Source organism: Protopterus annectens, chromosome 6.part1 (assembly GCF_019279795.1).
Source record: "Protopterus annectens isolate FY-2018-M chromosome 6.part1, PAN1.0, whole genome shotgun sequence".
NCBI classification, from domain to species: domain Eukaryota; kingdom Metazoa; phylum Chordata; order Ceratodontiformes; family Protopteridae; genus Protopterus; species Protopterus annectens.
In genome coordinates, this window is record NC_056738.1 from 202,405,729 (window position 1) to 202,423,162 (window position 17,434).

Here is a 17,434-nt window from a genome sequence, read left to right on the forward strand (position 1 = left end):
CACTCAGAGATAACTAGTCAGCGGGTCAGTTCACTATCTTAATGTATAGTTGAGGGGCTAGGAGACCTCAACTGGGTTATTGGGTAAAGACGGGAGAGAGGGGAGGGTAGGGAGACAAGAAAAGGAAGAGTAAGGCTAGTCTGGGTTAATGCAGGGGCATATACATTTTTTATTGAGATACTTTTTGAGACTCTTCTTGAAAATAGGAAGAGAAGTCAGAGATGAGATATCAGAGGGTAATTTGTTCCATAGTTTTCCAACTGAGTTGGAGAACAAGCTATCTCCTGCAGCGTTATTAGTTGTAGTCCTGTTGATCAAAAGTTTGTTAGAGGAGCGTAGATGTTGCAGGTTATAATAAGGGGTAATAAGGCTGGTGAGTATTGGAATTTTTGTGGGTTGGTACAGGGTTTTGTGAGCTATTATAAGTTGTTGTAGTTCGATCTGATTGCGAAGTTCTAGCCAGCCAAGTTGTCTTAGATTGAGGCAGTGATGGGTCCTAAAAGGAGATCTGGTAGCAAATCTAGCAATGTTGTTGTAGGATTAACTTGTTTATTAAGGTTTTTTTTGACAGGTTGGTATAAATAGGGCATGCATAGAGTAAAGTAGAGATAAGATGAGTTTTGGCTAGGGTAATTCTAGTAGCTGGGGTAAGAAATGGTTTGATTCGATATAGGGTTCCTATTTTTTTGTTCACAGTTTTTATAGTAGAGTTAATGTGATTTTCAAAATTAAGTTTATTGTCTATTGTAATTCCAACTACTGTCAATCATTAGCGGACTGGAGTTCCGCTATGGCGACCCCTAACGGGGGAAAAAACGAAAAGATAACAAGAAAGCAAAAGCAACATTAACTTAACAAAAATCCTTAGAAAAGCATACTAGATATAATTTGAATTAGCATATATTTAAAAGCTCTTAAAAAGTTGTCTTATTTGTGATTAAAGCATGATGACTTAAAATGCAGTATAAACATCCAATTAACCATGCGAATAGCTGTTAATTGTCATACAAGACTGCAGTAAATAATTATCACAAATTAATCCAAAACAACATTTCAATCAAATCAAGCCCACATTTTAAACTGTCATACTGTCGGCGACTTACTGACCATGTAATAAAATAATTTATTAATAATAAATAAATATATTTATTTACTATTTGGTAATGGGGGTGGGTAGGTGAACTGGTCCAAAGACCCTTTTCATCCCCGACCCAGGCACAAAGTCAATAAACTATGCAAGTAAAGTTATAGACTACACAAAAACAAACATATCTCAATATCTCGCATATGACTTGCGTCATCCAAAAAGCCTTCTAGTTTCAATAATAACATATCAACGTAAACATGTTAAAACAAAAGTATACCCAAGCAGCACTACGCAACACATAGGAAAGCAAACCTTTCCATCCGCCTACAAAATCGTTGAAACAAAATTAACCTAACAAAAATTCCAACAAACGTGCTAAAAGCAATATAACAATAATCCACATCTGTCTACTGCTTTTTAATAGTTAAGCTTTTAATCACTTAAATAAGGTACCTTAAAATACAAAACAATATTTCAACGGAAACCAATGGAAATTCTGGTGCACATCTACATTAAACACTTTTTAGATGCTAAGGGTGTTACACCCACTCTACGACCTCTTCCTCGCCATAATAAATATTTAAATAACACGCCGTCGTGGAAACATTTCTAATAACTGATGTAAGAGGACATACGTGTTAGAAAAACTGAAGTACATATACATACCGCTCAGTGCAAGAAATCTGGACAAAACCAGAAATAACGAGAAGACAAAGCCCCAGAAAATAGAAACAGCTTTCAAATACTGCCCCTATAAACTTACAAAGTTGCCAGAATAACAGTTTTTGAATTATTTTGCATTTTCAGAAGGATGTGAAGTCTGAAACACAAATTAGTTAATTCAATCCTCAACGATCTGACAGAAAACCACATTTTTATATGAGGAACAGATTAAAAATATAAAGTAAAAATCTGGACATTCTGCGAAAATCTGGGCAGTTAAGAAATATAATACATAAACATACAAGACATTCACATATTCGTCTACAAAATACACTTCTTCACAAACATACACATATATAACACGTGCAATTACACAATACATATACAGGCAAATACATAATATACACGCGCGCGCACGTACACATATACCTGTACACATGCACAACAACATTGCTCCTCCCCCATTACAGTTTGTTGCTGAAAAAAGCAAGGGGGGAGGGATGGCTACTAAGATCAGTCCAGTTTGGGTTGGTTTGTTCAGTGGTTGGGAGTGCTAAAAGCTGTGGTAAAAGTGCTTTGCTGTCATTTAAAGGTTAAGGGTTGGTGTTAGTTGCAAGCTTGCGTTAGCGATGCCGCCAGCTGAGCGGATTCAGGATTGCAGACCCTTTAAACTGCGGAAAAGTCTAGGTATTTTTTTCCCTTACAGCTTTTATATGTATATATAATTTAAAAAGTGCACCAAATAATTCAGCCCTTTGTAACCTGAAGTATTAGTTTAAAGAATTGGCCACTTGGCTGATAAACCGTCTTTGGTCTCGGGGGGGGGGTCTCGAATTTTACGAAGTTTGGGAGTTAAATGCTAGTGCTACTAAGTTTTCTTTGGGTGGGGGGGGGGGGGGGGGATTCTCATCCGTTTATAGAAAGAATGCATACGCTTGCTTGTTGCGGGGTGATTTTTTTTTTTGGAAACTTTTAAGAGTTGGGGGTTACGGGATTGCTTGTATGGCGTAAGGAGGGGCTGTATGTTTGTGTTTATTGTTGTACGCATTTTTTACGCAGTCCTTTATCCTTTTGAATTCTTTGTTTTTTAGCCACAAGAAAACAGGAAGTCGCTACTATTCGATCTAAATTTCCAAACAAACTACCGGTGAGTGCTCTGGGTCATTAGTTACACAACTTGTCCTGCTTTTTCCCCCGGTTAGTTTAATGTTAAAACGAAGAAATCAAATGTTTAACCTGGAATTATGTTTATGATGGTAATACTGGAAAAAGGACCACAACGTCTTTCGACAATTTGGTTATCAAAACCTGTTTTGCAGTAATGCTTGATTTAAGGGTGTATTTAATTGATCATTGTCTTTTGTTAAATGCATCACTTACAAATAAGTGGATAGTATATAACGAGTGCATTTTGGCATGAAACTGGGGGACTTATGGACCGCATATTGTCTCTTCTCCTGTCTCAGTTTCTTTGTTTAGTAATCGGGCAACTTTAATAAATAATAAAGGCCCAAATTTCAAAACCAAGGACACTTTCTATTTTAGTTATTATTCTGATTTACTGAAAGTTAACGGAGCAGTAGTTTTTGTATCACAACGCACTTTTCGTATACTAAACGACGTGGAACGTTAGTGTCTTCTGGTTGCTGCTTGACAATCTTTATGACTTAACAAGAGAGAACCTGTTGGGGGGGGGGGGGGCATTAAATGTGAGTCCAAGTCTGAGACCTCTGTAGAAGTGGGATCCCCACCCCACATACATACACATCACCACGTAGTTCACTACTTGTTACTTTCAATTATTTACTGCAGACTTGTATGACAATTAACAGCTATTCGCGTAGTTTTCAGGGACAGGGGCCCTCTTCAAATAGTAGTAACTTATCAGCTGAAAATTGACACAATAAGTGTATGAATTAAAATATATTTTCTGTGGCAAACGAAACTGTGGAACTATATGCCTACTAGTCTTGAGTTTAAATCCACAACGTTTAGGTCCGAAACTCACTAGTTTTCTACCCAGTAGCCTTTGGAGAAAATAGTCACCTTAGGTTTTCATGTCTGCTCTGTGAAATAAAACTGAAGGCTTCAGTCTGAAGCTGTATTGGTAATATAAGAGTTCTGCATGTATTTTGAGAAATACTGCTGCCTCAGTGTTCTAGTGAAGGTGAGTGCCCTTCCATTGCTGCCCTGTTTCCAACAGAATTTTGACAACTCTGCCCTAGGTGTTAAAACACTAACATAATCATTCTTAGGACCCCACCATCTGTGGAGAAAAGGAGTCAAATTATGGTGACAGCTTTATCATAGTAATCGTCAAAAACAAAGCAGACTTTTTTTTGAATTCTGAATGGTTGTAATGGCAGGTTGAGTTATTGAAGTCTGCATGGTTGTTTATTCAAAAAGTAATATTTGGTAACTTGCACAATTTTGTACTGGTATCTTAGAGAAAGTAAGCATTTAAATAGCATATTACATTTTATAGCTGTTTTGTGTAGATATGCTCATTTGGGAGTTAAGTAAAATAATTATCTTACTGAATTTAATAGAAAAGGAGACTCTCATAAGCATGTGCAGCTGAGTATAGTGCCATGGTAGTGATGCAGGCTTCTACCTGGGTCTTGGGGGGGGGGGGGGGGGGTCTTGGCAGATCACTTCTGACAATTGGCAGGACTACACAGTTTGTGGTGAACTTTTGTTGCAACCCCCCACATGATGCATAACTGTAGCCATGCCTCTGCACTTGGGCTACCCAAGTCAGGAGCGGCCTTAGGTCAACTGGTGCCCTAGGCAAAAGGGCTCCATGGCACCCCCTACCACACTACCTGGTGCCCCCATCCTTGTCTTACTACACCAAATAAATACTGGAAAAGCACCCCTGCTAGAGCCTATGCCTAAGGCCAGCTATGACCCAAGTGCTGCCTAAAAGTCCTCCAAGAGGACTCGGTTGTAGTAATGAAAGTGGCAGTGTGTTTAATGTTTGGACTCCTGAGTGACCAGTTTTAGCAACAACTCAAGCTTATGAGCAAAAAGCCATTGGTGTAACACACCATAATGTTGCTGCAAAAATGCAGCATAGTGCTGCGAAAATCTTAACATGAGTCTTAACCACTGGTTAAATAGCTACTGTGCAGTAGTGTTTGGCTTAGGTCCATAAATGGTACACGGCATAACAGCTGTCCATGCTTAGGTGGCCATAATAAGGTTTAAGAGGCAGAGCCTAAGTAAATTGAGGGTCCAGTGCACTAATGAGGTCTGAGCTTTGTTCTGTAGCTTTATGTAATGAGACTAAATAGACATTTAGTTACCAGAGTCTGTGGATGGGGTAACCTTTGTGTAATGGCATTACAGTAGCTGTTTTTCCAAGGTTTGGGAATGTAACCTGTGTAGTAGTAGTTGGCCAACCTATGTGGTCTGGTGTATGTTATTTGGGGGGGGGGGGGGATGGCTGAGATGACCTGTCCCATAGTAATTGAGAGGATGCTGGAACTGTAACAATGACTTTGTCTGGCTAGGGCTGTGGGGTAGTTGCATGGTGGGGGTTAGTAAAACTTGCACCAAATTTATTGGGTAATAGTAAGGGATATTGAACAGATGTGGACTTTAGGTATTGGAGAATTTGTAGTGGTTATTTCCTGCAGGGGTCATTAGGCTCTTGCAGGTTAGTGCTTCCTGATAGTACCCTGAGATGTTAGGTTGGTTAATTGTGTTGAACAAAATTGGTTCTTTTAAAACCAAGTAATTTTTCTTGTCTTGTTGCACAGCCCCTCTGTCGTAAGGTGTTTAACTTCCATTATATTTGGTGGGATAATGACTGTCCTGCAGAACTAGTTCTGTTTGTGGAACTAGTGGTCAGGTGTAGGCAGCAGCTTTAGCAGTGGGGTGGGTGGAATGTTATAGAAGAAACTTTTTCAAGTGTCAAGTAACTGAAGTTTTGAGAAGTTCTTAAAATGTTTGCATCACCATTTTTTTAAAGGAAAAAAGTAATTTATTTATATAATCGGATTGCAGAATGGGGAAAATGCCTGTGTACAAGAAAGGAACACTTTTTGAGGATGCCACCAAGGGTATATGGGCTCCTGGTAGAATTGGGAACTGTACAAGGGAGGTAGCACTTGTATTAAGAAGGTTTTTGGTATGCTTGACAGCAAGTGGGTTGACCAGCCTGACTGCGAGTAGACTCGCCTAAATGTGCAGGTGTTAAGGTTAATAGGTACTTTCCTGCATGGTCACGGTCAGTAGGGAACGGAGGGTGTCCTGCAGCTAGTTATAAAGTGGTAATTGCTCTTGTTTAGGGCAATATAGGGACCGCAGAATTTATTTATTTTATTTATATTTGTTGACCGGGAGTGTCAGACTGGACATAGGTCCATTTTCAGCGGAGGCCTGAGGAGAAAAGCTCCACAGTTAAAATAGACAGTAGTTGCATGTAGTTACATTGGATTACATAGCGATTAACAATTTACATAGCAATTACTTGCAACATATTTACAGATGAACATAGTACATCAGTAGACAACGGACATTAACATGTTACAATAAGAAGTTCCTGCTGTACAAGTACTAGGCTTATGAGCATATGAGCTTGCTATAATCAAGGTAGTTAGTGGAGTGGAAAGAAAGGTAGTGGTTGGATGGGGCGGGTGGTATTAGAGTGGGAGTTGCAAGGGCAGTAGCCAGCATGTTTTTAGGTGTGCTTTTAGTAAAGTTTTGAAGTGGGTGCATGATGGTATGGAGGTAATTGTGGGTGGGAGGGAGTTCCTTAATTTGGCTATGGCGCAAGAGAATAGTGCTTCACCAGCAGAGTTATTGGCTTTAGTGATCGATTTTTGTTGCTGGATCTTGGTGGTCTGGTGGTGCGATAGGGTTGGAGTAGATTCTGGAGGGATGGGACACTTAGTGGATGGCTTACTAGTTTGTGGGTGAGTGAGAGTTGATACCATTGAAGGAGGTGAGGGAGTTCAAGCCAGCCCAGTTCAGCAAGTGAGAGACAGTGGTGATTATTATAGGATGCCCCTGTGGTGAATTTGGCAATTTTTTTTTTTTTTTTTTTTTGTAGCAGGTCTCTAGCTTGTTTAGATTGCATTGCCTTAGGTTGGTATATATTGGAGAGGCATAAAGTAGGGTGGAGATAAGGTGGGAATTTGATTTTGAAATCTATGAATTGGTTGTGAAGTCTATACACACTGAGCAGAGTGGAGGAGGGGTGTTGACTACAACTCTGATCTGAGATATATAAAAGTATCCTATTTTGTTTGGCTTATTTATACTGGTTATTGCTTCTAGCAATTTATATATAGCACTTTTATTGCCTGCTGCATACTTTTTACTGTATTTCAGTGCTGTTAACTAATCTGCACAGGTAACTGATTTGTTTGCAGTTAAAAGCATTCTGTAGAGTCTCTTTGCTCCTTTATCTGTTACAGGAGTGGCTTTAGGGCAACTGGTGCCCTAGGCAAAAGGGCTGCACGGCGCCTCCCACCACACTATCTGGTGCCCCCATCCTGGTCTATGTACACCAAATAAATACTGGAAAAGCGCCCCTACCAGAGTGGCATCCTAGGTGGCCGCCTAGTTAGCCTATGCCTAAGGCCGGCTATGTCTGTTTAAAAACTTTCATTATGTGGCTCACTGCTGTCTTAAGGATTTCTGTAGTGTTTACTGTCTAAAGAGTGTAGGCTAATACCTTTAGTATTGGTTCCCACCCTCCCTGTTGGTGTCTTTGCAGTTGCCCGCCCCTACTGTAAATTTAAACTGGGACACTCCTCCCAGTCTAGTGTCATTAGCTCATTCTAACTAATACAGAGAGAACATCTGAGAAGGCCTTCTGGTCCTCCTTTCTCCCTTTCCTAAAAAAAAAAAAAAAAAAAAAAATTCCGCAATCTCCTTGTTTGAGAAGCACAGTCAGAACACATTTTGGAAATATAATGGAGTATATTTTAGTGCTTTTATTATAACTGCATTTGTCTTAATATTGCTACAACTCAAGTGCTCTAGGTTGCACTGCATCTGAATTGTGCTTGTCAGTATACATAGACTTCTCTGTATATGTAGACTAGCTACTTATTCTACAGTATTACTGTCTCTTAAATTGTTTTTCAGTTGTGCACTTGCCTTGCTTCATTTAAAAAAGTTTTAAATTGCTTATTTTGTAGAGTTTTAATTGCATTTACTATTTAGGACTACACACAAGTGTGTTAGCCTTTTCTATGTTTATTTACTGTATTATTGCATTGTTTAGCCTGTTTTAACAAAAAAAAAAAAAAATACTTTCTTGTTTGCTCGTTTCCCACCTTTCCTAGCCAATCCAGATCCCAGGCTTTGCTTGTCTCAGGACTTTATTTTCTGTGTTCAGAGCTATTCAGACTTTGCTGTGGTATACTTCACTCCTACTGCTTACCAGTGGGAGTGGTGAGCATTGTATTGCCCATCTAACACTAGAATGGTTTCCAGCTCTGAAATTGTAATTTTATTAGCCATTTTGGGCTGATTTCTGTCTCTCTCCTTTCTGGCTTAAACGCGTGTGTATATGCATTTTTTGCATCCTGCAGCACCGCGGGGCTGCAGTCAAACTATTTCAGGTGCTAGCTCTTCAAATTTTCCCTTAGAAATAGCTGGTTTCTCAGTAGTAGTACTAAAATCTGACCCCCTGTGACTAGTACTTGCTCTAGAACCTGCTGGAAAGCACTAGGAAGCCTGAAACTGATAAAAGTACTCAACTCTCCTTGTCAATAAGGAGAAATTAATTGTAGGCACTAAACAGCCTATAATTGCAAAGTATCTTGCAAAGTTAAGGGAAAACAGCTCTTGTACTCTACAAAAACACCTAAACAGGCATGTTCAAGGGTCAGCTTCTGGTGATTCTCCTGTCCACCTGGTGAATCTGGGCATACTGGGGCAATGCAGCAACTGTCTCATGTACACAGACGACCCTCTCCCTACCACCCAACACTACAACCTGCGAGAGATGCACTTGCAAAGCTCTCTCTCCAGCCAAGATTGTGCTAGACAGTCGAAGAAGGTTAACACCTGCACTACACCTCAAGCAACTCATAGCCCTTCAACACCCACATATAGCAACACTAACTCCACATATGCGGAGGCCCTTAACATTAACCTGCCCAAGCAACAAGGACCTCCAAAGCTGAAACGCAAACAAAGCACCAGTCACAAAGTGACACACAGCTCACAACACCAGTGTGCCACCCAACAGTCCCTAAGGCAAGACGGTGTACCCAACACTTCATAGGTGACACTATGTAGTCAAGCACACTGTCCCACTCACCAGGCTGAACAAGGAGAAAATTAGTCAGCTGCCTGTCTGGTGCCAAGATCCGCCACATAACGCATGCACTCAAGTCACTCCACAACAAGTATGACTTTGTCATTGTCCATGTTGGAGTGAATAACTTGATATACCTCCCTGGACTACATGAAAAGACATGGAAGAGCTCTCAGATCATGTGGCCCAGGCAGGTATGACCCTAGCCCTGAGTAGTATCCTACCTTCGCCCAGAATGATACAACAGTATAATTGAATTCAACAATTGGCTAAGCTTCTGGTGTCATTCAAAGGGGGGGGGGGGGAGTCCAGTATCTGTCTGCCTGGGAAGACATGATTGACAAGCCATCTGTCTGCCTGGGAAGACATGATTGACAAGCCATGATGCTTTGCCAGTGATGGCCTGCACCCGTCACCCCTGGGATTCAGGTTACTGGCTGAAGCTCTTGCCCACCCCTATAGTGCCCTTTTTAGGCAAGGTTCAAAGGGCAGAACCACCACCGTAACAGTTACAAGCATGCAAAATCTGAAGGTAATGCTACTCAGTGCTAGAAGTCTAAACCTCAAAATGCACTCTCTCGAGGCACTCCAAAAATGGAGAACATTGGTATCTGTGCAGTAACTGAGACCCCTGCAATACCAGGCTACAACTCTTACCTCACTTTTCGGCCACAAAACCAAGACTGAAACACCTAAAGGTGGAGTGTCTATACTCACCAAGGATATTCACACCTCCAGGCTAGTTGCCAAACACAATGCATTTGAAATTCTCCAGGTGCAACTAACATTAGGTAAGACTGCAGTCCAAATTGCAGCTTGCTACAGATCCCCCACCATGCCCCAAGATTCTCACTGCACCTTTCTAAACATACTGGAAAATTATTAAGATACAACCAAACATTGGGAAAACTGCTCTGGTACTGACACCTTTTCCCAACGTTTCTTGGAATTCATAAATTCCAATGCCCTGGATCAGCTAATCCATTGTCCCACCGGGGGCTCCAATATCCTAGACCTGGTCATTACCAACATGGGAGATGGATGCTCCACACCAGTGGTCACCTCATTGGTCGTCTGACCATAAGCAAATCACCCTTGACATCCACATCCCACCCCCCAGTAAGGAAACGCTTTCTCCAAAGCCAATTTTATGCTACTGAAGTCAGAAGTGACAAACTTCATGACACCCATGCAGATGGGATCTGAAAGTTCGACTGCTGAATCCTGCACTGTATGAGCACATCCACTTGTGCATGAATCGTGACATCCCAAATAGAATCAAGATGCTCTCCTCCAAAAAAAGGAAGACAATCTGGTGGTCCCCTGCTATAAACAAACTATACAACAAAAGGAAGAAGCTGTTGCAGAAAAGAGGAAAATCCCAGGATGCAAAAACTCCCTCACCAGCCTCCGTAAGAAGCTGAGATCCCTCATAAAATCCTCAAAAGCTAGCTACGAAAATAAAATTGCCAAAGATTCCAAAGACAACCATAATGCATTCTATAGTTATGTCAAGAATCTAAATGGCAATACTCAGATCTGCTCTGAGCTACAACAGAATAGCATTAAATATACTGATCCCAAGGATATTGCCAATATCCTAGCAGATCAATTTAGTGCCAACTTCACCCCTCCACCCCCTAAAGGGCCCATCTCAATATCAAAAGATTGCCAAATTCCAGTAATCATGGCCACACAGGTAAAAAATGCACTCTCAAAAGCTAAGAATACAGCATCCATGGGACCAGATGACCTCCCCAGCTGTGTACTACATGAACTACAAAATGAACTGGCACCTCACCTAAGTGTCATGTTTAATCATAGCCTCACCTCAGGCTTTGTGCTCACTGAGTGATGCACAGCTACAATTATCCCACTCCACAAGGGGGATCCACCTTCCCATCAGTCTCACGAGCCTGATCTGCAAGGGCATGGAACGCATTATCATGGAACTTATAAACCAAGACGTTGGCAACCTTCAAACACTGGACCCCACCCAGTTTGGGCTCGTGAAGGGCCAATCTTGTCTCCTGAACCTGATTGACTTCTTCGAATCAAGCCTCTAAAGCTGTAGACAAGGGTAAGGCAGACTTACTAAGCTGGGCATAAATCCCTACGTCACTCGATGGGTTGCCAACTGGCTTACTGATGGAACCCAGACTGTAAAAGTAGCTGACTCCAAATCCAGCTCCGGACAAGTGGAGTACCTCAGGGTTCAGTCCAGGGACCACTATTGTTTGGCATCTGCTTCTCTGAAGTACAGGCCACCACTAAGGGACTCTGGCTAACATAATTCGCAAATGACTGCAAACTGGGAGCCATCAGTGAATCCCCAAATGATGTGGATATTCTACAACAGGGCCTTACAGAAATGGATGCCTAGTGCCAGAGCCATGGGCTCAAGCTTAATGCCAAGAAATGTATAGTTATCCCCTTTGGAAAAAAAATGTACCCATGAATTACCACATAGGTGGCAGTACACTAAACAAGTGTGATGTGAGACTTGGGGACACAGGTGGACAGTGGCCTCACCTTCGATAACCACATCGCCACAACAGTCAGGAAATCCTATGTGGCACACCTAATCACTAAGGGCTTTTCATCCAGAAAAAAGGAGGTCATTGTCCCACTGTACTCAACCCTCATTGGACCCATTAATAGAGTATATTGCCCCATTTGGTATGTACCTCACAAGACCTCTGCAACAGCTGGAAAGGCTGCAGAAATTCCTCACTAAAAGAATTGCAGGCCTAAAGCAGATGCCATATGCTGATCATCTTAAAAAAAACAGCTATACTCTGTGGCATATCGTCATCTCTGAGGCGATCTTTGCTCAACATACAAGGCCATGTCAAACCCTGAGCTGTTGGACATGCTCCACTTAAAGAAATCCCAATACCTCGAGCCATACGCTCCACCTTGTCATCACAATGAACAAAACATGCTGGAGGGATAGGTTCCTGACCCAGAGACTCCCCATACTCTGGAATACATTGCCTAAACATATCCTTGGCCCTCTTCAAAAGGAACCTTGATTGGATGGGAGATAGGAAATTATCATGTCAGTCACCCTGCTAGATAGGGGTCCAGGGACGTAAATATTGTGAGAAGACATATCCAGGGAATTGTTATGGCTAGGGTTGTATAGGCCATAGGGCCGATAGCCTAGTACCAACCTATGAAGTGTTTTCAGATAATTGCCAGTACAGTTGAAAGCACAAGTGCAAAATATGACCTGTGAATCTGTTTGGGGGGGGGGGGTCACTGGCCTGAAACTGTAGACAATGTGTCCCACACATGTACAAGAATGAGCACAGGTTGCAGGGGGACCTTATTGGGGTATTGTCCAGGCACTGAGTAGAGCCTTTTTAAACTTTGCTTTAAGCTTCAGTCTATGGTAGTAGTTTGGCTTGATTACCCAACTGCTCTATTTGCAACACTATATAATGTAAGGTGGCTGCTGGCTACCATTTGGGCTTTTTCAGCTGGTTCAAAGTGGTGGGTGGAAGAATGTGCAAAGAAAAGCAACAACTTTTGGTAGTGCATTTTGGCTAGGGTTATTCAAGTAATATGGAGGCGAGTCCGTTTTGTATACTCACTGCAGTGTTAGCTTTGAAGGGTAAGGTAGGGCCTTGTGTTGAGCCCAGTTTGTGTAGTATGTGTATTAAGACTTTCTTTGTAGTTGAGTAACACTTGCCTAAGGGTCATTGAGTATTGCTTTCTCATCTTAGATCGTTTTTTCCTGAAAGCATTGCTGATTTATTTTCTTAAATGTTTGACTTATTTTTAGTTGGTTCCTAGTAGTAAGCACATACAGGTAGAGTTAGTGTTTTAAAAAAAAAAAAAAAAAAAAAAAATTGTACTGGCTAATGCAAGCCGGCAGTGATGAATAAAGGACCTGTAGATCGTGTAATTAGTTTATTGTCCTGATTAAACTTGCATGGATTTGGGGGGCCAAGAGAGACATGTCGAGGAGTGACTGAAATGGTATCATTTAAGCCATCTGGGCCAATGGAAACCACATCCCACAATGCTGAATCCTACACAAATGCATTCTACGGACATCTCCAAGAATGCATGGATCGTGCAATCCCAAATAAAACCAAGACCCTCTCCACCAAAGGAAAGTGTCCTGTCTGGTGGACCCCAGCCATAAACAAATCGTATAACAAAAGAGGGAGGCTACTGCAAGACTGAGCAAAATCCCATAAAGGGAAGGCATCTCTGATAGCACTAGTAGAAAGCTATGTTCTCTTATAAAAATATCCAAGGCCAACTTTGAGAGAAAAATCGCCAAGGACAATAAAGTTAACCACAAGGCATTCTTCAGTTATGTTAGAAACCTGGGCAGAAACACTCGGATATGCTCAGAGTTGGTACACAATGACAAAAAATTTACCGAACCCACAGAAATTGCCAACATTCTGGCAGACAGGTTCAGTGCAAATTTCTCCCCTCCATCACCTCCAAAAGAAGAAATGCTCATCCCAGCTGAATGTAACCTCCCTGTCATCTCTGATGTCCAGGTGAGAACCACCCTCAACAAAGCAAAAAACACAGCATCTATGGGACTTGATGGTTTCCCCGGCTGTGTGATACGTGAACTCCAAGAGGAGCTAAACCCACATATAAAATTGTTATTTAACCTTAGCCTTACTACAGGATATGTACCTGAACACTGGCGTAAAGCAACAGTATTACCACTCCATAAGGGAGGCTCCACTACAGACCCTGGGAACTACCGCCCCATAAGCTTGACCAGCCTGGTTTGGAAAGCTATAGAAAGAATTATGGAACTCCTAAACAACGACATTGGGGACCTACAGACACTTGATCACACCCAGTTCGGCTTTGTAAAAGGTAGATCCTGCCTTTTGAACCTGGTTGACTTTTTCGACAGTCACTAGAGCAATTGATGAGGGCAAGGCAGTCCATACAGCCTACCTGGACTTGGCTAAAGCCTTCGACACAATACCCCACTCGGGGATCATAGAAAAGTTAAACCGCTTAAAAGTAAATCCATATGTCACAAGATGGGTTGCAAACTGGCTAAAGAACAGAACCCATAAAGTCAAGATTGTGGGAGCCATGTCAGTCAAAGCCAGTCACAAGTGGTGTCCCACAGGGCTCTGTCCTGGAACCCCTCTTGTTTGGCATTTACTTCTCAGATGTGAAAGCAAACATGGGAAGGTTGTGGCTGACCTAGTTCGCAGATGACTGCAAACTAGGCGCCATAGTAGATACACCAACTGACACATACATCCTACAGAAAGGCCTCACCGAAACAGACAACTGGTGCTGGAATCATGGCCTTAAACTGAATGCCAAGAAATGTATAGTCATCCCCTTTGGGAAAAACAAAATACCCACAATTATCACATAGACAGTAACCCACTAAGTACCGAAAAAGTAGACCTGGGGACCCAAGTTGATAGTGACCTCTCATTTGACACCCACATTGCCAAAGTGGTTGGAAAGACTTTCTACCTTGCCCACCTTATCATGAAGGGGTTCACATCCAGATCAAAGGAGGTCATCGTGCCCCTGTACTCCTCCCTTATCAGGCCCATGATTGAGTACAATGCCCCATTTGGTATGTACCTCACCCGGCACTTATAACAGCTGGAGAGACCCCAGAAGTACCTCACCAAGAGGATCGAGGGTTTCCAACATATGTCATATGCTGCCAGGCTAAAGAAACTCCAGCTCTATTCAGTAGCATACTGCCTGCTCAGAGGTGATCTGTGCCTGACATACAAGGCCATGTCCAACCAGGAATTGATGGACATGCTCCACCTCAAAAAATCAAAATCCATAAGCACCACGAGAGCCAAAACATCCATACAAACATGAATAGAACATGCTGGAGAGACAGATTCATAACTCGGAGGCTTCCATACTCTGGAACAAAATCCCAGTCCATGTTAGGCAGAGCCCCTCACTGTCTCTCCAAGAGAAATCTTGACGAGTGGATGGGAGATCGTAGGTTTACCCCGGGGGTCACCCCTGTATCGCTACTTAACAGAGGCACAGTAAACTCATTTTAATAAGTAAGGGGGTCTTCAATGTGTCACTACTAGACAAAGGCACAGTACTCTAAATTTATTCTATACACTTTAGTACCACTACATGGGGTGGCGAAAGCCACATCTCTAGGGCTAGGCTTGCAAATGCCTCAGGGCAGATAGCCTAGTACTAATCTATGAAACTGATCTTATTTTTTTGGTATACATTGTACGTTGTGCCCCCTAGTGGTACTGGACATATTCTACACCACCTGCAAAAAAATCCAGGGCATAAGTAAAGTTGTAACACCTTCATTTGTGTAGGGTTTATTTATTTTTTTTTTGGGGGGGGGCACCCCCTATCATACTATATTTGGGATAACTTTCTCCTCTGCAGGTGAGTGGCAGATAATTGCCACCTTGTCAAAATAATAGGGTGCCCAGTGTTATTCAGAACTGGAAATATTAACTTTCAGGTGGTGACTGCTTGTTCACCACTTGAACACAACCTTTTAGCTGTGTTGCAGTTGAACACCTAAACATCTGCCTGAAGCTGTAACATGTGAATGTTTGTTTTTTTAATGCACTGCAGGCCAGTCCAAGCCTAATAAGGAGGATAAATATACCCTACCCAGTGTAATCATTTTCCCACATGGATCATCTCTTTAACATCATAGGCTTTGCACCCTTTCTATTTGTAAAGCTTAATTTGTAATGGATGCTGTTTCCAAAAAGTGGAAATGCTCACTAAACCAGTTTTAATCATTGCTTTGTGCTTGCCAGCTCAAAATTCTGCTCTTTGGGAACCTACTAAGATCACAGATGTCCATCTTCATGAAACTTGACAGCAAGCACTGATTACTTTTGGGGCAGGGGTAGCTTTGGGTAAATGCTGTCCCCAAATCAGTCTAATACTAGCATGTTGAATGTTTTAGCTGTATTTGACCTGGTCAGCAAGCTTGGCTAAGCCTTTATCAGGTCCGTTCTCAAGTCAGTATTGATAAAGTTTGAGTTCACCCAAGTAATTGGCATTGCATTGTCTTAAATCAAAGGTGTAGGAATCTTCAAATTGGTAGGTTTATTGAATGACGTAGATGTGCTTCCCATAACTGCAAGTTTCTATAAATGCAAAAATTGCTTTATTTAAAATGCTACTAAATTTGAATGTGTCCCTCTGGTAGCTTGGCCAGAGCTGTCCACTTGTCATTAACATAAGGTCACATGGGCTTGTTTTGGTAGGGGAGAGTAAGCAAGGAAGAGTGGGGGTTATGTCTAGGCACTTAACCAGCTACTACAGAGGGTATGCACCTCGAATATGGTTAAAACTGTGCCAGAGGACTGGCTCCTATGGGTGAAGTTTTGAGTTAACTTCAGTGGAGTCCATATATGTCTGGAGGAATATCTTCAGATGTATAAAGATCTGGCTGCAGATAAAAAGGTGCACACAAATGAGCATAGGCTGTAATTTGTGGGAATGCTAGCAAGTCCTTATTCAGATGTACTTTGTTGTCCAGGCATATTGTTTACTTTGGCAGTGGCCTGTCTTGCCTGGTACTTGGAGAGGTGTATACAGGTTACTCACCTCTGTCGGAGGTACTGTGATAATGTATGGGGGGTGCACACTTTCTGGGTTTGCCCCAAGTTTTTGGTGTGAAAGAATGTGGCTGGGGAAGGTAACTGTCACACTACTGTTTTTGACCCTGCCACCACACGACAGGTCACATGGAAGATATTTACAAATGGTTCACATACCGAAGAAGATTGAGCACCTGGAAAAATGTCCAGTTGGGAGGTTTTTACAGCTGTCTTTTAGGAAACTTGTAATTTGGGGTGTAGCTCATTGGTCGGGAGATTGACTAGGCATTAATTCCTCAATGTATACATTTCATGGGACATGCTAATTGAGTGCAGGATAAATAGTGTTCAGCTGGACCCTTGTAATATTGTAACATTGAATCAATCCACTGAACAGTGTAACCTCAAGGTTTAATTTCAGTCTGGAATATTTATGTCCAGAATGTGGAAAGACGGAAATAATTTGGATTACTTAGAATTTTATGGGATGATGGATTTGTTTTATTATATTTGAGCAGTTTGTATGTTGCATGAGAAATCTTTCAAAAAGAGGTTTGAGTTTATATAAAAATGGACAAGGAAGGTTTACTAACACTAGTTTGTGTTGAGCTACACAGCCATGTGCAATAAGATTAGTTTGATCCTAGAGGAAATGGGCATTGGGGGGGGGGGTCTTCTATTTGGAATTACCACTTGACAAGGGTGATCATGAAGTCCATGGAACTACAAGAGGACCTCTATCTGCTCTCTCCGTAGCCTTCCCCTTCAGGAAGGATCTGCTTGATTTTTTCCTGCGTTTGTTTGGATCTTCATAGATTGTTC

The 17,434-nt window shown here is 41.8% G+C and overlaps 1 protein-coding gene across 1 annotated transcript in view; it reads left to right on the forward strand.

Annotated features, from left to right (window-relative positions):
- The first annotated feature begins 2,206 nt into the window (after window positions 1–2,206).
- LOC122805475 (microtubule-associated proteins 1A/1B light chain 3C-like) overlaps window positions 2,207–17,434 on the forward strand; it is a 92,356-nt gene continuing 77,128 nt past the window's right edge. The window contains exons 1-2 of the mRNA XM_044075660.1: window positions 2,207–2,437; window positions 2,842–2,897. Of these exons, the coding sequence (XP_043931595.1) occupies window positions 2,380–2,437; window positions 2,842–2,897 (114 nt within the window). The 5' untranslated portion in view covers window positions 2,207–2,379. The remainder of the gene's footprint in view (window positions 2,438–2,841; window positions 2,898–17,434) is intronic.